Source organism: Athene noctua, chromosome 2 (genome assembly GCF_965140245.1).
Source record: "Athene noctua chromosome 2, bAthNoc1.hap1.1, whole genome shotgun sequence".
Taxonomy (NCBI): domain Eukaryota; kingdom Metazoa; phylum Chordata; class Aves; order Strigiformes; family Strigidae; genus Athene; species Athene noctua.
This window is the reverse complement of record NC_134038.1, coordinates 29,364,670-29,386,608: the sequence shown is the minus strand read 5'-3', so window position 1 is coordinate 29,386,608 and position 21,939 is coordinate 29,364,670. Positions and strand designations below refer to the sequence as shown.

Sequence of the window (21,939 nt, the reverse complement as noted above, 5' to 3'; positions counted from 1 at the left end):
TAAAGCACCACATGTTTCATGAAGTCTGGCCAACCTTCAGAATGTTTCGTCTTCCTGCTTTTATTCCCTAATGTAAGATCTAATATAATAACAAGCAGAATGGTAAGGTCACAGGCTGAGAATGGAGCAAGTGATAAAAAAAGTCAAATGTCTTACTTTTTGCAATAATGCTTTGTTAAATATCATCACTGTAGGGAAACAATTGAGAAGGATGAACTGTGACTGCAGTTATTTGAAGTCTCTCAACATCTATCTTTGACATTCTAAAAAATTACTGGAGATAAGGGTATCTATTGCTAAGCTTCATTGTAGTATTGAATATTAAACTTCAGATATTCTTCAGACTATTTAGCTACCTACTGACTACTGGAAAAACTTATGCAGCTTTTAGCAACTGTAATTCTTCCTTTGTAAAATTAGAATGCTGAGTAGCTGTGTTCCTGGATTGTCAGCAACCAAGTTTTTTGTTCATGTTGTATGTGGTTATGATAGGTGTGTTTTGCAAGACCTGTGTGGGATAGAGCATATAGTCACTGTAAGTGTTACAGTGATGAGATAAATTCTCAATACTTTTAAGAATTATATTCAGTAGAAAACAGTTAAATCTGAATATCTAATTCTGAAGGTTTTTTTCTCCAACCACCCTTGCTCTTCAATTTGGTCTTTCAAGCCAGGATCAAGTGTCTTCTTACTGGTATCCCAAAATTACTATTCGTGCTTCCTTTTTCCTCATTCCCTGTTTCCCACATTAAGTTTCTGTCATTTCTCTGCTCCATGATTTGACACTATAGTAAATCTATTTTTTCAAATAAAACTGTCAAGCAGTGGGATAAGTGCAGCTGCAAGTTATGATGGTGGCACTGGTAGTATGATTTTTACAGCAGCCTTTCTATTGCTACATTTGGTTTACCGTAACATTCAACAGCACAGATGGCTTGACAATTTAATTTTTAGCACCATATAAATTCCCACAGGTACACAGAATAAATTTTACTATTCACATTTGCTCATTAAAAAAAAAAAAAAAAAAGTATCATTCTGGTGCCATCTTCTTATTATCATTCAGGATGGACACCAGCAGTGAATAATAACAAGAATGTAAGCATCTGTTTTTTATAATCAGCCATCCACCAGATTGCTATGTACTTTATGAGCATTATGAGGCACAAGGAAACAGGCCAAGTATCTTAAGCCACCCGAAATGAGCAAGCATCACTTTGCACTACAAGCACACTATGGAATTTTTACAATTGTTTTTCCTTGTGTAAATAAATAATTTTTTAAAAAATGAAATAAAAGTTAAAATGGTAATTTTTTTTAAAAAAATCAATACCAATGAAATTTCAAAACCAAAGCCACTTGATCCAATAGTCTTGAACTTGATTCAGCTTGATTTTCTATAGACATATAACATATTATGCATGATCTCACAGTCTCCTCAAATATTCTCAGGAGAGTAATGTCAAATATGTATAAATATACTGATTTTGTTAGCACAAGTTAAGAATAATTACATTTCTTATAGCAAAAAGATAAGCTATAACGACATTTCAAACATTCATAAAAAACATGTTCCATCCTGAGCTTCCATCTTACATCATTTGCATATAGCTCATATTTTATAGCATAGATCCCATTAAAAAAAAGACAGTTTAAAAATACTTTTATGCCTTTAATAATCTATATTTCTACTAGTGTAAAGAAGTAATCTACTAATATCATTAATCCAACTGTATACACAAAAGGAAGGAAAATCTAATGTTATTTAAAAATATAATAAATATTTAAAGCTGCTTTATAATTTAAATCAACAGTTTCAAATTTTATGTTTGCCATCCTGAAAGACGAGGATTGAAACAAAACAAATAGAGCATAAATTATTGAAAAGAAGTGAGATTTGTGGATTTCTAAAGAGGGAATATTTCAATACAGGATGGTTCACAAGGATTATCCCTTATAAATATCACTGGCTTAATGGAATATTTTTTATCCTGAATTTATGACAGTGTAGGCAAGTAAGGAGAAGCAAGGTGGCAATTACTCACTAGCAATCACAGATGAGTAAATTGGCTTACTCCTTTCATCACCTTCCTCAGAGAGTAGAGATATTGCTCCACAAGTGTGAAAGCAGGAGTGAAAAACCAGTCAGTCACAGGAGGTTCTGTTTCACACTAGTCAAAAAGCCTGCCAAGTGAGTGAAAGAGCACAATGGTGACGGAAGGTGTGCCTGGAACCTTCCTATGAGCATCTGCAGAAGAAGCAGTGACTGCTCTGAAGGGAGGATATTTACACACTGACCTGTTTCTCCAGCACACACCAGAGATTCAAGACTCTACCTTACAAGACATTGGATATTACTGATACCTTGAGAAGAAGTTTTAGAGACTTTATTTGAAAATCTGCAAGTAAATGCAGTCTTCACTCAAACGCTACACTTTCTTGCCATGATGAACTGACCAATCAAAATGAAGTGATCTGGATAATATTTTCTGAGAGGAGTACACAGTGACATTATTCCAGTCTAAGCTCTGTGATGGCACTCACTCCATCTTTTCTATTTTTTCTCTGAATAATGAACATAAATGTTGGCCTAGGTATGTGCTCCTTCTAGAACTTACTTGATTTGACTAGCTTTAGACTGGTAATGCACACTACCAGGATAACATGTTCTATTTGCATCTTAGCAACAATTAACTTGTCTATTTCTAACGCCTTTGGGAAGAAGACATATACTCTTTTCCCAGGAAGAAATTTTGTGAGGGAATGAGACAATGATTGTTACCCACAATCTATTTATATAGACTTCTGCGATCACATTCCCCAAGGCAGCTGAGATCCTTGGTTAACAGGAGTTTTTAAGGACACACATACAAAGGACACAGCTGAACCTAGTGATTCTGTGGCAGTGTAAAAACATGAATTACATTGGTAGACAAACACCATCAGGTAGGTATTGGAAATCATTAAGAGGAAGTGGCAGAGAAGCAAAAATTCAGAAAAATTGCACAAGGAAATATGACAACTTTTAACCTTGGTGAACAGAGGGACAATGCAAATGTCACTGCAAAAATAATGGAAGGAACTTTGAACACAAAGCCAGTGGAAAAACACCTGCAACAGAAAATTCAAGTACCATATGACTTCAACTAGAAAGTGCAAAACTGGATGGTCTCAAACCATAAGCATAAGCAGGGGATGATGAGGAAGGAAAAGAACACAACATTCTGACTTCTAAGAAAAGAGTCCTGCTGCTTCTGCTTGCTTTAATTAATCCTGATTATTTAATTTCCCAGGTAGAAAAAGAGAAGTTTGTCTCCTGCTTCTGTTTTTTGTTACCTATAACCTACAGACTACTGAATTAACCCTTTCATTTAAGACCTAACAGGAGTCAGTCAGCATTGGGTGAAGAGTGAAACACTGCTAAAACATATTATGACATCCCGGGGAAAGAAAAGAAAGCAGGTATAAGACTAAGCTTGACCATTTCTGTCTGAAGCTCAGGTAATGGATCCCAGCATTATCAAAGCAGAGGTTTGGAATGCGTGGTGTATTTCCCTTGTTCTGTGTAGCACAGACAAGCATATGAGAATATGCGGTACTGAAGTAATGTAAATAGAAAACGTGCTACATGAAATATAATTTTCCTTATGATTCACACAAAAAATACAATTTCCCTACTAGTAAAACACAAAGTCATTTTCATTGAACTGTTATGCAGTGTTTCTGCATGCTATTAACCATATTCCATTTAACATTTCCAATATGATGTTTGATGTGAATGAAATATTATGTCTATCTCCCTCTTAATGATTCCACTTGTAAAAATGAAATAATTTTTGATATAACTTTAAACAAATTCTACTTTTTTGTAATGAGTTAACATGTGAATCATTCACAACACTAAATAGTTGAATAATTTTTCACATATCTATTCAGTTTCTTCTTTCTTCTCCCAGATTATTATTTTATAAAATATACTTTACATGGTTTTCATTCTTTTGTTGATAAATAGGTATTTATTTAACATATAGGATAATTTTCTCATTAAATCTAAATTAGATGCATGTTCAAGAACTTTTAAATTTGAAGAACAACTGATGCCTAGAGTGAAACTTTGAAAAGAATTATTAGCAACAGTTCAATCCATAAGACATATTTTCTGGAGTTTATGCTTCTTTAAAAATTCTAAATATACATCTATAAAAAAGATACTTATTTTTCCCACTGTAAACTCCTAATATGACAGTTCTAGTATGAAATAAGTACAGTGCATTACAATGAAATATATGTAGCACAGATGCCATTTAAATACCTGCAAATTTCATTTGTAAAAAGGAGGAAGGATAGAGAACCACACACACACACAAAAAAAGGAACTGTGTTCATTCTTTCATCCTAATCCACATTTTTCAAAAAGGATTTCATAGTAGATCATTGCATTGCTGTCTGTTATTTATACTGCCAAATTTTTACTCAATATGTAAATTATCTGCTACTCCGAATGTTAATCACAAATTAAAGTTGTAGTTGCCAAAATGAGAAAACATAACTCATATACTCTTTATTTAACTACCAATTTGCAATATGATTTACAAATCATTAGTAAAAATAAGCAAGATATGTTCCAAGAAATCATCACAGCCAAAATATTACACAAAATTTTACTTTTCTTCTTTTCTTACCTTTAAAGAAGACAAAATTCCCCTCACTGTTTTCATAAACTGCATCAATGCTGGGAGGCAGTCCCCTCCAGAAGTAGGTAATCTGCATGGGGTATCCATCCATCACCCTGTTGTTTCTGACTCGCCAAAACCACTGATCCTGGAAACCAAATATACGTCTCTTACTATGCTTTGAGGCATTTATTTGTGTTCAGCTGCTGTCTTGAAAATACTGAACAGCCTATCCTGGCATTTTTAGAGCATGACCTTTCACTGTTTGCATAACCATGTTTGGTTTTGCATTCGTGTCACATCCATACATTACAAATGTGTGAGAACTAGTTGTTCCCTGAGGTGGGAATGAGCGACCTATGTGAACTGTGTGTTTGGTGCAGATAGCCTTCGGCAGAACATACAGCATGTTGTATGAGATGATCTAACTTTTTCAACATCATTCTGATAAGGGGCTCAACTTAAAATTTGTGGACTGACTACAAGTGCTTTTAGACCGAACTGTATGCATATGTATAAGTCTAATATAATGGGATTACAGACAGGCTTTGGAGAGCAACTAATTCTGCAAGCTATTTTTTTGCAGTGGCTGCTAACAGTGAAAGGTTGATAGATGTAGCTGTAACATTACTACATCAGTCTGGTAAGAACTACACTTTGACGACAACTTTACTGTAGTGAAGATTTGCAGTCTTTCCGTGTACTATTAAACAGTACAGTTAATATTACAGCCAGTTATATGTGTTAAACCCAGTGTTCTGGTAAACCTCTCTTAGGATGTTGCCATTTAAAATGGCTTCTCCCTGTGGGATATGCTATTGCTTTCAGTGAGAGCCATACCGAAGCTGCATTGCTGAGGAGCGAGGAATGTTCAAGTTGAGAAACAAGTATGTGACATATTAGGTGCGTAATGATGTCATTGCTGTATCTCTTCAGCTCTTATAACAGCAGTTCCAGTCCATCCAATATTTAGAGATGAAGGATTGGGTAATCAAGTATTTAAGATTTTACACACATTTGCACATTTTTACAGCATTAATATTATATAAAACAAAATCCCTTAAATGATAAGAAAGTGCTATTCTGTCAGATATCTGTCACAGTTTTACATGACAGTTCAGCCTTCTTTCTGTATAGGTCAACTTGCCAAGCCAAAGAGATCTGTACTCTTATGGGAACTAGCACAGCTTAGAGAGATTAATTTTTTGCAGGAGCAGATTCATGATGAACTGTATTCATCATCTTTCCAAACCTGGGATTACAGCTCCCTTTAATTGTTTATCCTTCCAATGACTCAACAATTTATAAACCTCCACAAAAAGTATTAGCCATGCAAATGCTCAATATATATACAAAAATAAATCTTAATCATGTACATAAATTAGTCTAAAATTGAAAAAGTTGTTTTAAGTCCAAGATTTCTGTGAACTTTAGTATTAAAAAAAGTTCAAATAGTTTACAAAACCTGAAAAATATTATATTGAAAGGGTGCAAATGTCTGGGAATAATGCTACTTAAATCCCTCACATTTTTTCATGTCTAGCTATTTCATTGCTAGTGTAACACAGCTGCACTATTCTCATCTGATTAGATTCCTATGTTCAGCTTTCATTGTAAGATGTATTATAACATTTAAGGAAGGTCAGCAAAGCAATTTTTTAGGATTAATTGACTAAATTCCAGTAAGAGAACTCACAAAAGTGGGGAAATACTACTTAGACACAAGTATTTAGGAAGGGCTAACTGAAGCATGTGTTCTGAATGCTGGAACAGATGATGTCAGGCTCTGTTATTTTTTATCATAGAATGTAGATAAGACAAGAGGGCTCCGAAAAATTAAAATTAAGGGTAATATCCTCAAAGCAGACATTTGGAAGTACTTTTTCATCGAAAAAGTATTAACACCTGAACTGGATTTTCAGGTCAGATTTCCTAGGCATCATCAACGTAGGAATGACTTAGGGAGGAATGATGTAATGACAAATCTCAATAGGCCAAACAGTTCTTTGTCCTCCCCACATTTCTGTAAAACCCTCAAAGCTAGGCAGTATCTCAGAGACTGGTTATTAAAATTTTAAAAGACAAAGAAGTAGCAAGTTGCAGTGATTTAAAACTGCAGTTTTTGTGGTATCTGTTACTATCTTCAGTACAATGGAATATTTCAATCTTGTCTTTTTTCACTCCAAGATAGTGGTAATTCTTTTGTCCGAATTTGGTTGCAAAAGTACATCTTAGAAAACAATGTTTCATTGGAGGAAGGAACATATCCAGCTCTCATAAAATGACTATCAACTCAAAAGGGCATCGATCAAGTTGTGGGTACAAAATAAGCAAGATATTTAAAGCTGAAGAAAGGCTGACTACTTAGATGAATAAAAAAAGGACATAAGTACACACATAATCACTTCACTGAACAACGGTCATAAATGAAATGTTCAGGCTTTCAGGAGTTTCCCAATACAACGTGCATGATCTGGGAAGTCTGGATGTCAGTGCTACGGACACAGGTTATAACATTCTAAGTCGTCTAATGAATCTCAACTTTCAGCTAGAAGCAAATCTTGATCACCAAAGCAGATCTTGCAAATGACATTAATGTTTTAGAAGAGAAGGACTTCTGTTGTTCTAATGATCACACTTAAACTACATTGTTAAATATTCAATCAATTCCGTTGACTTTATAAAAAAAAAAAAAAAAATCAGAACACTGTCAAACTTTAAACAGCCACAGCTATATCCAATAGTTCACAGTATACCAATACTTCCAAGTGTTAAGGTAGATGTGGCCAGAGTAGCAAGCAGTCATTTCAGTATAGTAAGTACTGCACTGCTGACTGGCTAGTACTATCCCATCATGGTGATTTCTGGTATAATATCAAATTGTCAGTGGAATGACCTCAGTAAAGAGACTAAACATGCATTCTTGAAAGAAACTGACTCTTTAATGAATACGTATTTCACAGTGCAGAAAAACCTGTAAAATCAACTAGTCAACAAATATAATCTTCTTGAGAATGAGCTATGTTTCAGCCTTAGTGATTTGTGGAATATATTTGCATTAAGTCATTTTGATATCAAGACCATTAAAAATATATTCTGCAGATTTGGTAGAGTTGTATGTCAAATTGTGTATTCCATATTTAATATTAGTGATTTGCAGCATAATAGTGACTGTTCTTACTTATTTTTTGCTCAGATTCCCTAGCAAATGAATAATGTGTCCTGCTATACCACAATTAAAATCTTCACAATAATCAATAATACAATTATGGCAAACCTGGAATGTTTGATTCATCTAGCATAACCCCAGGAATTTGTTTATATATATATATATATATATATAGTAATGCCAATATATGTAACCATAAAGTTTCAATAAGAAATAATTCGGGGTATCAGACAACATATTAATTCAGCAGAGTATTACTGTGTATACATATCCATCCTGGACCAGAACAGGCCTTTTAACCTTAGACTGATTAGACTGATTATAGAAGATCTCCACTCTATCCTATAGTCATTTCAGAGATATTTCCACTAGAATTGGTATCTAAAATGATATAATGAAAAGTCATGAATCTTCAAGATCTTTCCTTTCTTTTATATGTAACTTGTTACTTCCCAGATTCTACAAAGATATGACTACTACTTCTGTACTAATACTACTAGTGTTCAGTGAGTTACATAAGTAGAATTGATCTGACCAGATTTATATGTCTACAATTTAAGATCTGTTTAGATATGAATCACTGAATCTGGCACAATAAAGGTCCTTCACAGAAACAGTCTAAGGTAACCTTCACTAGACTGTTTATTTCTCTACACAGATTATAAAGGGATCTAGAAACCTGGTTCTTGTTTAGATGTCTGACAAGTACAAAGTGGGCATCTAAATGCAAGCGAGATACATCCTGTCCATTCTCTAATTTTTGTCTCCGGGATTCAACCCATTACAACGCGAAGAATGTAAAACCATAAGGATGACCACACAGGCCAGATCAGGGTTCATATAGGTCTGTATCATCCTATTTCCAGTTGAGTCACTAACAAATTAACACATAAGACTTCAGCTCAGAAGTGGTCAGGCAGTTGGACTAGATGATTTTTGTAAGTCCCTTCCAACTGCACTATTCTATTCTATTCTATTCTATTCTATTCTATTCTATTCTATTCTATTCTATCAATTCCATTTCATTCCATTCCATTCCATTCCATTCCATTCCATTCCATTCCATTCTGTTCCATTCCATTCCATGACAATAAAAACAAAGGGAACATGCAACGACACCTCTCTGATACACTCTCCCAGTCACCTATCATTTGTGATTCAAGGACCTCCTGAATGAGAAGCAATAATTTTGTGATTAATAGCACTTGATGGACTTTCACTCCTTTGGACTCCTTCCTAAACACATGCAAATGCAGAGCATCCACAGCTATCCACAAAAATGTGTATGACAATTTAACAACCCACAGTGTGAAAAGCTGTAAGTGATCAGCAACAGTCACAGCTGCTCACTGGTGTTCAGCCTTCACTCACCTTATTACTTTTTCTTTATCACCAAGAATAGTAGCACTTTGTCTACAAGATCTAATCCAAGATCTTTGTTGCTTCATATTAAAACCACCTTGTAGACTAAATTCTTCTGCTTGTTTTCAGGAAACCTTTCTATATTGTAACACATCTGGCCAATATTAAGGATAAAGGATCTGTGGCTTGAAATAAGATCTTCCTGTGCCATTGTCTTTAATGTGTAAATATTCCATTCTGAAGCATAATTGTGAACAAAACATACTACGCTCTCTCTTTTGATGATGGAATCAATGTAGACTCCTTATTTTCTTCCTCTATTTTCATTAGATTTACATGCCATTGCAATGATCATGAACAATGGGGTATTACTCATCAGTAAGGACCCTACAGGATTCATAAGAACTAAAGTTTTGGAAATGTCTAATTTCAGTATTTTTATGGTTTTATTTAAACAGACATAAGTAAGCATATGATTTGACAATAGAGATATTTTTAGAGATAGCCAGAGTGACAAGAATCAGCAAATATCTGGAAATGTCTGAGAGGAGAATTGGAAGTTTAGATCATTTATAAGATTGGGCCAGGTAGATGTTGGCAGAGGTCAACAGAATAATATGTTTATGTAAATTTAATTTTCCTGGCTTCTTATGAACACACTGTACTCAATGGTTTAAGACTACCAAAGTTCAAACTCTGGAACTCAAGTTAGAAACTCTAGCATGTGGCTGTAAAGGATACCAAGGATCTTTATGAAGTATCAGATGGGACAGACTCTGCTTACAGAAAGAATGGATCATTTCAGCACCTATAAGTAAATGTACTTAATTTGTCTTAAACCAAGTTATCTTTACCAGAAATTTTATCATCTGCATTTTGATAAACAGGTAGAATTACTGAAAATGTGTTTTCAACACAGTTCACCTATTACTGAAATTCAAGAAGCATAGGCCAAGAGAAAGTGTATTCACTTTGAGAAAGCTCTTTTACATTTGAATTAAATAGCTTGAAACAATTTCTCTGACAAAACACGTCTCAGTGTATTTGATTATACTGAATAAACACAATTTTGTCTCTTTTGAGAAATACTGGGTATTGGAAAACTGTCTTTCCCACTATATTGGTTAAATATACTTTTAATTAATTTATTTCCCCAAAACACATTAACTCCTGCAGACAGGTTGAACACATGACTTGTCACATGCACTACAGTTGCAAGTCTGACAAATGCGTGCATTGAATGCACAGCATGTAGTATTTTTCCTTGCTGGCTAGCAAATGTCTTTTTGTAAGCATCTGTAGGTACCCAATAGCTCCAACTATATGGATCACTCCTGTGCAGCTGGGATCTTGCATAATAATGGATCATTAAATAATATGACTATAGATATACTAAGTATATTAAACTTGGACAATTATTCCCAGTTCAAAAAGCAGAACTAAAACAGAAAAACAAAACAAAACAAAACAAAACAAACAAAAAAAAAAAAAAAAACACAAAAAACCCACAACAACCAAAACCCAACAATTGAAAAGTGAGCAATATATCTAAGAATCAGAAAATGAGTAAGGAGAGACTGTAAGCTGTTTCAGAAATGCTATCTGGATAAAGAGTAAGAGGCTGAAGAAGCAGGAGCAGTCACTCAAACTGAAATTTTATTTAGAAGATGGGATACTTCTGAGAAAAAAAGTCAATAAAGCCTTTTAGAGAAAAGAATATGAACAGAGGTTATACACAAATCATTCTGCACTCAGTAAATGCTCTAGGTTTTTTTTCCTGTGCATATGTAACTCAGTGATTAGATGAAGGGACTAAAATACAGTACATGGTGTATGATCAGAGCAAATACCTTCCTTATAAAAACACTTTATGAACAGATTGGAGAATCTTGAATGGAAGAGTGCATTAGAGTAAAAAAATCTGGCTCATAATGCATAATTTTCAGAATTTATTGTTAGATACAGTCTCCTCCTCATCTGACAATAAACTGATTTAACTTTTTAGTGATGATTGTGTTAAACTGTTCTTCATGTTTAATTCTATGAACTCTTCTAGCAAAGTTTCTAGACCAAAACATTTGTAACTCCTTTTATGTATTTCTATTTGATGCTGGTAAGCATTGCTACCATCTCTTTATTATTATTATTTTTTCCAAATTAATAATTAATTTTAACCTCAGTTTTTATTCTCACCTTAAACATCTTTCAGGTTCCTTAAGGGACACTACTGATGAGTAGGAGAATTAAAAACAATCTCTATATATTTCATTTCATCCATAATACACAAACGAGTGGAGTTTTTAGTGCAAAATTAATGGAGCTTTCTTCTTTCAGTACCTCATTTTCTCTTGCGCCTCTGGATCAACAACCATTGCCAATAATATAACATTAATTTGCTACAAAATCTCTAGAGCTCTGCCCTTTATTTTATACCTAATGAACTCTATCTGCAATTCTGTAATGACATGTGGCACTCTGACTCAGAGGTCCAAATGATACCGACTAAGAACAGAAAGACTGCCCAATGGGATAGACATTCTAAAAAATCTATGAAGAGCTAGAAAGAAGAAAAATAATGGAAAACTTTCAAGTGGTTACTTTTGTAACTACTTGGAGATGAAAATCAAGCTGACTTTAGCAGAAACTGGGTTTTGTGCTGGTTTTACAAGGAATCTTAATATCACTGTAGGTACACAAGGCAAAAAAAGATTTAAGGCAGACAGTGAGATAGGTGAAGAACAAGGACAAATCACAACTGTAAAATATAATATTTGACTATGATTAGAAAATGTATGTGAAACTCCCAGTAATTTGTGAAATATCCTTGCACTGTACAGCAAATATCTCTGTGTGAATTTCTTTCAGTCAATATTGAGGGTATCCCACCACCAGAAGATGGAATGTGATGCAAAACTGAAAAATTTGATATCTACAGCTGCTAGAGAAAAAAGTTTTACTATAGTTAGATTCCACAAGGCCCACTGCATGGCCTATTTCATTACCAAAAAAAAGGGAAATAAACATAATACTTCTGCCCTAAATCAATGTTAACCAAATGCTGAATTCCAATTAATACTGTAACTTAATATTATTGACAAAACATATTAAAGTCTCACACTGGGTCATGTCTTCTCCCATAAGCTACCTCTGACCATATGCAAAAGCAAGCCTTTGTCGATGGAAAATTAAACATAGCCAGCAGCTATGCAAAGCAGGAGTGGCAGACTGAAACTTTCAGACAAATTAATATCCTTCTAATTTTTTCCCACATGTGTATTGTGAAAAACATGCAGTGGTAAATAACATACTAAGCTGTTTAGCAACTTTAAATTCTCTTGCAAAGAAGAGTTCCAGTTATGTACAGAGAGCTTACCAGAGGACAGAACCTGCAGACAATATATTTCAAGACTGTGATCCAGGAGAGAATGAAGTTCCCCTACTACACACCTTTTTAGAAGTACTAAGAAACTTCCTGAATTGTGAAAATGTAAGGTATATTTATTGTATCTAAATAAAAATAAATTTGGAATATAGTTTAAAAAAAAAAGTTATTCTAATATCAAAAGGCACTTTTCCACATCTACTTCATCAGATCATGTGAATTTAACTAGGGGATCTCAATTATGGTACTACTGGGCCTGCAGCAGGTAGGATTAAAGCCTTTGTTCCTACTCATTTGGGGAATTCCACAATTTACTTAATAACATCTATTTTCTACACTCCAAATTTGCAATGTATATCATTTAAGTCAAAGGACACCACTGCACAGAATAGAAAAAAAAAAAATGCATGCTTTTGAGCAACTTTCTGTGAAAGAATTTTCATGGAGCAGAAAAAAGAAGTTACAGACCAGGGAAATTAAATGTAGAAAAAATATTAGTACAATTCAGCTATGAGAATGATTGCTGGAATTATTTTTGTTTTCTGTTTTGCATTTTTTTTCAGTATAGAATTTGCGAGGAAATTTGCAGATTAGCCCTACTCCAGTTCCTACTCAATTCTATAGCAGAAAACAACTGGCTCTAGTGAGACTGGAATCAGACATTAAATAGATGCTACCAATCTAGCTCTTTTTAGGAGACAATTAACTAAATGATCTATTCTATACACACAGAGAACACTTTAGCTCAGCTTATTAGTAAGCTGATTCACATTAAGAACAAACAAAGCTCCTTTAAAACTACAAAGGACTGTTACCCGTTCATTAGCAGATGAATGTATAATGTATTGAAGATGACTTATTTGAACTTATAGAAACAATTCATCTTTCCTAAAGTGTTTGAGACAACAGCATGGTTGTAATAAGGCAAAAATGTGGTCTGAGAAACACTGTGAGAATTCAGAACATTTTTAATACTGCTCAGGAAAACCTCAGCACCTCCTATGTTGAGATCCTGAATCTCTTGATCATCTCCTCACTAGAGATGAGAGCAACTCATTGGATTCAAAACAAAAGGATTCTAAATCACCAAACGTTATTGCTAGTTCTGTTGTTTTCCTATATTCCCAAACAAGGAATGTACTTCTTTGATGCAATTTATTAACTACTGTTAATTATAATTTCTTACTGGCATCTAATCAGACACTTAAGCAAGCCTCCAGACAAAATAAAGCCATTGTTTGTTATGATTTTATTCTTTTTCTTACCAATATGTTAATGCTAACCAATACCATGAGCAAAAGAACCAACTGCTGTGACAGAGTAGAGCAAGTAAAAAACTGGTAAACTTACCTATTTTTTGTTTATGGCTACACTGAGACTGCTTTAAAGCATCTGTCTTCAGCTAAGCCACTGACATGAAAAATTCACTGGAGTGTATACGTTTTAAATCAGAAAACCTAGAGTTTTTATCTAGTAAATCTTTGCTAAGGAGTATTTTTTTTTCTATTATCTGTTCTTATCTGTTTTTCTATGTAACCGACAAAGTAATTAGTGTTAAGTAATTTATTCAAGGTCAAAAATGGTCCCATTTATATTAAAATCTACCTTCTTGGCTTCATACTCAGTCCTATTGACCCAAATAGCCTCTTTTGCTCATTTGAGATATCTGCAAAACTGTTTCATTGCTCATGCTGAAATCTACAGCTACGTTTGTTTGTTTTGGTTTGTTGTTTTTGTTTTGTTTTGTTTTGTTTTGTTTTAAAAAAAGCTACAGTAATCCAGAAGTGAGGCTTCAAATATTAGGGAAAATATGAAAAATAACATTTCTTTTTCCAAAGGAGTCAAAGGGCTATGGCACTCCACATACACTCTGACTCTCTTCACAAGAGAAACCTGGTTATGTCCCCCCCATTTATTAAGTGCTGTACAGGTCTCCTTCATGGACACTCTTGCTCATCTGAAATCTGATTCTGGTTTATTCACCACCAGGATGACAGGCTGTAACATGAAGAACTATGACTGAAGCTGGAGCAAAAATACCTCTTTTACATTCAACATCAAGTTCTAAAGTATGGTCAGTTAGACAAAGTACTGGTAATCCCTCTGAAACTTCTCCCAACTTTTTGTAATCATTTCAATAAAGTACTAACAGCTGCATCCCAGTTTTCCCACTTCTAGTGCTGCACAGTGGTAGATCCAAGATGTAGGTTTCTCTTTATTTTACCTTTGAATTTCCTCTTTCTGTAAGTTTCCTTCTTTTTGTCTAATGCACCCTTCGGCCATTTGTATTGGTTGTTGGTGCCCAGGTGCTGGCAGCGGGGGCTGCAGGGCAGCTGTGAGGGGAGGCAGGGGCTGTCCCATGCCCAACAGAGCTGGTTCCAGCCAGTTTACACAGACTCACCTGAGGCCCAGGTGAGCCCCTCAGCCAAGCCACTGCTGCCTCTGTGGACATGTATTTAAGAAAGAGCAAAAGCATGTGTCCCAATTCAGAGGGTTTTTTATATTCAAAACACTTTCATGTTCAGTAGCAGATTTCAGGAATTTCTGATTTTGTTTCCAGTACAGAAGGAGTAATACTGAATGCCTAACAAGCTGTACAAGAATTCTCCAGCTCTTCAGCAAGCTTTGAAAAACAACCACATAGAGACTGGATGCTGCAAATCACTCTCATGCTGTATATTTATCATTTAAAAGACAACATTAATTGTTCAGCTATTTAAAAAGGTGTTATTTTGTCTAAAATCATGAACAGAAAAGATAAAACTTAAAATTTTAAAAGATAAAACTTTAAAAAGATAAAACAATACTTTTAGAATGTAACTGAAGTTCAGGTATTGTATGTTGAGTTTTCGCTAAATATCTTGAATATTATGAAGCAAAGATGAAAGAAGTTCACAATAATGAGAATTTTCATTATCTTTTCCTAACCAAAAGATAACAAAATATTCAGCCAAATATCTCATGACGTTTAGTCATTTGCTGTGCAGAAAAGGTTTTGGACATCTATTATTTGGTTGACTGTTGGTATATCCAAATATTCTATGTGCTTCCTTGATTATTGAATGTAAAACACACACACAAAGAAAAACAGCTCTTAAAAATAGATCTTAGGCTTAAAAAAATGTCCAAAGAGCTCCTTTATATTTTTTTAACTAGAATTTTTTTAAGGAAACGGGCTTGATATAATTCAGAGAGAACTGTCAGAGAAATTACCTCTTTAAATGAATAGCCTTATTGCAGAGGCATCCATGGCCATGTATATAATTGTCTTTTGGAAGACAAATCTTCATTTAAATGATGGCCTTTTGCTGTCTCTGCTCAGCTGAGTACAGGAACTAACTGGAGTAACTAACTTACTTCCATCTGCACTGCAAAAGGCATATGATTACTGTTGCCCTTTCTAGTGTACATAAGAACAGTTTTTTAAAAAAAATTTCACAGAATCACAGAATCATCTAGGTTGGAAAGGACCTTGAAGATCACCCAGTCCAAGCATTAACCTAACACTGACAGTTCCCAACTACACCATATCCCTCAGTGCTATGTTGAGCCGACTCTTAAACACCTCCAGGGATGGGGACTCCACCACCTCCCTGGGCAGCCCATCCCAACACCTGACAACCCGTTTTGTAAAGAAATAATTCCTAATATCTAGTCTAAACCTTCTCTGGCACAACTTGAGCCTATTACCTCTTGTCCTATCCCTTGTTACTTGGTTAAAGAGACTCATCCCCAGCTCTCTGCAACCTCCTTTCAGGGAGCTGTAGAGGGCGATGAGGTCTCCCCTCAGCCTCCTCTTCTCCAGACTAAACACCCCCAGTTCCCTCAGCCGCTCCCCGTACGACCTGTGCTCCAGACCCTGCACCAGCTTCGTTGCCCTTCTCTGGACACGCTCGAGTCATTCAATGTCCTTTTTGTAGTGAGGGGCCCAAAACTGAACACAGGAATCGAGGTGCGGCCTCACCAGTGCCGAGTACAGGGGTCAGATCCCTTCCCTGTCCCTGCTGGCCAGGCTATTGCTGACACAAGCCAGGATGCCATTGGCCTTCTTGGCCCCCTGGGCACACTGCTGGCTCCTGTTCAGCCGGCTGTCAATCAACACCCCCAGGTCCCTCTCTGACTTGCAGCTCTCTGGCCACTCCTCCCCAAGCCTGTAGCGCTGCTGGGGGTTGTTGCGGCCCAAGGGCAGCCCCTGGCATTTGGCCTTATTGATGCTCATGCAGTTGGCCTCAGCCCATGGCTCCAGCCTGTCCAGGTCTCTCTGCAGAGCCTCCCTACCCTCGAGCAGATCAACACTCCCACCCAACTGGGTGTCATCTGCAAACTGACTGAGGGTGCACTCGATCCCCTCATCTAGATCATCCATAAAGATGTTAAACAGGAGTGGCCCCAAAACCGAGCCCTGGGGGACACCACTCGTGACCGGCCGCCAACTGGATTTAACTCCATTCACCACAACTCTTTGGGCCCGGCCATCCAGCCAGTTTTTTACCCAGCAAAGCGTGTGCCCATCCAAGCTGCGAGCACCCAGTTTCGCCAGGGGAATGCTGTGGGAAACGGTGTCAAAGGCCTTACTGAAGTCAAGGTAGACAACATCCACAGCCTTTCCCTCATCCAATAAGCAGGTCGCCCAGTCATAGAAGGAGATCAGGTTTGTCAGGCAGGACCTGCCTTTCATAAACCCATGCTGACTGGGCCTGATCATCTGGTTGTTCCATATGTGTTGTATGATGGTACTCAGGATGAGCTGCTCCATCAGCTTCCCGGGCACCCAAGTCAAGCTGACAGGCCTGTAATTTCCCAAATCATCCTTCCAGCCCATCCTTCCAACCCTTCTTATATGTGGGCATCACATTGGCCAATTTCCAATCTGTCAGGACCTCTCTGGTCAGCCAGGGCTGCTGGTAAATGATGGAAAGCGTCTTGGGGAGCACCCCAGCCAGCTCCTTCAGCACCCTCGGGTGTATCCCATCCAGTCCCAAAGACTTGTGTGTGTCTGTGTGATGCAGCAGGTCACTGACTGTTTCCTCCTGGAATGTGGGGAGGTCCTTCTGTCAGTCCCTGTCTTCTTGCTGAGGAGGCTGGATTCCTTCAGTACAACTAGTCTTGTTATTAAAGACTGAGGCAAAGAAGGCATTAAGGACCTCAGCCTTCTCCTCATCACTTGTTAAAATGTTTCCTCCTGTGTCTAGCAGGGGATGGAGAATCTCCCTTTTGCTGTTGACATACTTATAGAAACATTTCGTGTTGTCCTTGATGGCTGAAGCCAGATTAATTTCCAGCTGGGCTTTAGACCTCCTGATTTCTACACTGCATAGCCTCACAGCATCTTTGTAATCACTGTGAGTGTCTAGCCCCTTCTTCCAAAGACTGTAAAATCTCTTTTTCTCCCTGAGTTGCAGCCAAAGCTCCTTCTTCAGTCAGAGTGGTCTTCTGTGTTGCTGGCTTCTCTTACAGCACCTGGGGACTGTCTGCTCCTGAGACATTAACACTTCCTTCTTAAAGAGTGCCCAGCTTTCCTGGACCCCTATACCCTTCAGGATCGTCTCCCAAGGGATCCTGTTAAGCAGGTGTCTAAACAAGACAAAGTCAGCCCTTCTGAAGTCCAAGATGTCAGTCCTGCTTAGCCCTCTCCTGGCCTCTCTAATAGAGAACACTATTATTTCGTGATCACTGTGCCCTAGTTGGCCCCCATCCGCTACATCACCCACCCGCCCTTCTCTGTTCACAAAGAGGAGATCCAGCAGGGCACCTTCTTTGGTTGGTTCTCTCACCAGCTGTGTCAAGAAATTGTCTCCACACATTCCAGGAATCTCTGGGACCGGTCCTGCTCTGATGTGTTGTATTTCCAGGAGATGTCTGGGAAGTTAAATTCACCCACAAGAACAAGGGCAAGCGATTGTGAGATTTCACCTAAATGCCTATAGAATATTTCATCCCCCTCTCTGTCCTGGGTGGGTGGCCTATAGTAGTCTCCTACTACAACATCTGCCCTGTTGGCCTTCCCCCTGATTCTAACACAGAGACACTCCACCCTGTCTTCACTACACTTGTATTCAAAGCAATCATAACAGTCCCTGACATACAGCGCCATTCTCTACATTTCAAACTAACAAATGTAAACTATTGCATATTAACAAATTCATTCTAAAATAAGCAACTTGTAAGAGTGCTATTAGTATTTGGTGTTGCATGGAAGTAATTAATTACAGAACACTTTGATCTCTATTTGGTTAATATTTAATTTTATTGTTTCATTTTTTTACAGCTCTATTCTCATTTATATTCTTTATTTAAATTTTTCAACCTTATTCAAATATGTATTTTATAATTTCTTCATTATCAAATTGTATGTGAGCTCTTTATATTGTTTTTAATGCATATCCATCTGTCCAATCTATTTTTCCTCTGTGGACAGTAGCAATGGCTTTTACCCATTTTTTTTTTTTTTTTAATACATTAACCTTTCAAAACTACTCTGAAGCAATCAAAACCTATAAGTATCTATAGAATACTTTCAGTTAAAGGAAAAACTGTTATGAAGAATACTTTTTAAAGACTATGGAGTCTTTGGTTACCACCAGTTGGCCTGGTGACACTAGATCTTATACATGGAACCCAGCAAGATTAGAGACATCTAAAAACACCATGGGTTGATCTGGATCTTATGTGGAAAAATAGCATGTACTATATCACTATCACATGCTTCCAAGAGCACTTGGCTCTTCCTGGAAAATCTTCCACATCTGAACTTGTCCAGTGTATTTATTTGGATTACAAGTCTGATAGCTACAGACCTTGCACTGTGGTGCAGCTGGAGATGATATCCTTCAGTGCTATTACTTTTCTGATGTGTCCCAGAACATATTAATGGTAACAACTCAGGTATGAGAGCCATGTTATAATCCTCTATCTTTTCCAATTGAGAAAAGAAAAGAAAAGAAAAAGAAAAGAAAAGAAAAGAAAAGAAAAGAAAAGAAAAGAAAAGAAAAGAAAAGAAAAGAAAAGAAAAGAAAAGAAAAGAAAAGAAAAGAAAAGAAAAGAAAAGAAAAGAAAAGAAAAGAAAAGAAAAGAAAAGAAAAGAAAAGAAAAGAAAAGAAAAGAAAAGAAAAGAAAGAAGAAAAAAAAATCTCCCTTTGTGTAGGATTCCGTGTAGGTAACTGAATTCAGCATTTCGATTAATTCGAATTTTGTTCAAATAGCTAAGATGACTGAGACTCTATAAAGTGTTCCCCTTGCCACATGATGATGATCCAATATGAGGAAAAAGACAGAGTGCCATAAAAAAGACACAATAAAGACCTCTAAATACATCAAATCTAGGCTTGCAGCCAGGAATCTCTGAAATGCTCACATTCCCTCTAATGATCTGTAGGTAACAGCATATGCACATGAAGTACTGCACAAAACCCTTCACCCACTGGATGAATATTAGGCCTTTACAGAGCAGTTGATTGTTTATTTCCCCAGCACTTTAAGCCTACAAAACCATATGTAAATTTTCGGGAACCCAATCGTGTTGCCTGTACCCATAGGGAGTTCAGACAAAATTCAATGAGTTCCATGAGTTCATGGAGCAATGGTGCATTCTGCACCACATCAAGATAAGAAAACTGGGCATTTATTAATTATAAAAAAAATCACTAATTTTCTTGATTAAAACTGAAAAACTTTCTTCTGGAATTGAGAAAAAAGTGTTCTGCTGAGATATATATTATTTAAACTGCAAATATTCTAACAGTGATGACTCAAATGGAAGAAGCATGACATGTTTTCATTAATACATGTAATATAATTCAAACAAGGGATTCTTGATAGATCCATCTTTGAAATCAGGCAGGTATATAGTAGGGGTCAAACAATGAAAAGGGGTGAAAAGTTTTAATATGTAGTTGTATAACAATATGAGGTGAAAATGTGTGCTTTGCGGTAGCTGTTCTTGTCTCTTTACAAATAATAGTGTAAAACCAAGTTGGAATGAAGATCAGCTTTCTGAGAGGCCTGCACTACAGGCTTTGTCAACACATGATCATAGTTGTTGGAAATATTATATCATGGGGTATATGATAAACATAATGTTCAAATGAGTTAAATCTCCTTTTGCTTTTACCAACACCTGCTTCTTGTACTTCTCTTACATTAACACATTCCCTGCTTGATGCACTCTGTGGGAAACCAAATAACCAATACCTTTCTATGACAGTTTGCTAGCTTAAATCTGACAAACATGTGAGCTTCTATTCTATCTGAAAGCTCAATAATACTGATTTTACAACTCCCTTCATTCCGCAAGTCATCACTGATATTATATGTCATACTCTTTACTTTTCCTCCACCCTTTTACAGCCTTTTCTTATAATTTTGTAATTAAAAAAAAAAAAAAAAAAAAGAATATCTAGAATCTTGGACTACCTTTTTCCCTTCAGTAAAATTGTCAAGAGGATTTGAAAACATGAGCAATTCCCTAGAAATAGACAGAATATCAGCATAAAGATATTTTCAAATTTTTTCCCAGCTGCACAGTATTCCCTAGCACTATGCTATATTGCCTTACCAACAATAGCACAGATCTTAGAACAGAAATCTCTTTCCTGGAGAAGTTCAAGTATACCACATATGATCCTATCGAAAAATTAAGGATTTTTTTTTCACAGTTGTTTGTAATTTATTTTTGCTATCCATCCTGGGCCATGAGAAGAGAAAAGAAATATTTGGTTTTGTCTGCTTACATTTTTTTCTGTAACTTCTCCCCCAAATTATACTATATCTACTTCTCATCAACCCAAAATTGTTGACTCCATATTTGTAAGGAATAGACATGCAAAAATGTGAAAATGGTCTAGGACAGATTTATCTGTCCAAGAAAAACAGACAAACCGTTCTAATGAAATCAGAATAATTGTGTTTTCTCTACTTGTATGCCCTTATCATTTTATCACTTGTAATATGATGCTTCACCATCTGCCTGAGGGGTGAGCAGACCATTTTAACAACTACTACAAATACGTCTGAGTCATCAGACTCTCTGTAATGACTTGGACACTCTCTGAAAATCAAAAGGACAAAGGAGAGCAAACTCGACTCCCTTTCTTTATTTTAACCCCCAAAATAGAGGGATTAAATCAGCATGGAATGGAGGCTATAGGCCTAGATAACCAAAAGTTATTGACAATCCAAGAGAAGCTATGACCTGCTTCATCAGAATTTCTAGATATAGGCAGGGAAAACTCTGAACGAAGTCAAATGGAGAAATTATGATTAAGCCAATGCCATAAAATACTTGTTTCTAGTTTCTTTAACCCAACTAGATGCCACTGGCACACCAAGAATATTGGAAAACTCCAAACAGATGA

At 36.3% G+C, this 21,939-nt stretch overlaps 1 protein-coding gene across 1 annotated transcript in view; it reads right to left on the bottom strand.

The window, feature by feature from the left end:
- The window catches only part of MMP16 (matrix metallopeptidase 16), a 187,622-nt gene that overhangs the window by 18,735 nt on the left and 146,948 nt on the right, over nucleotides 1-21,939 (bottom strand). The window contains exon 7 of the mRNA XM_074898760.1: nucleotides 4,683-4,821. Coding sequence (XP_074754861.1) covers nucleotides 4,683-4,821 — 139 coding nt within the window. The remainder of the gene's footprint in view (nucleotides 1-4,682; nucleotides 4,822-21,939) is intronic.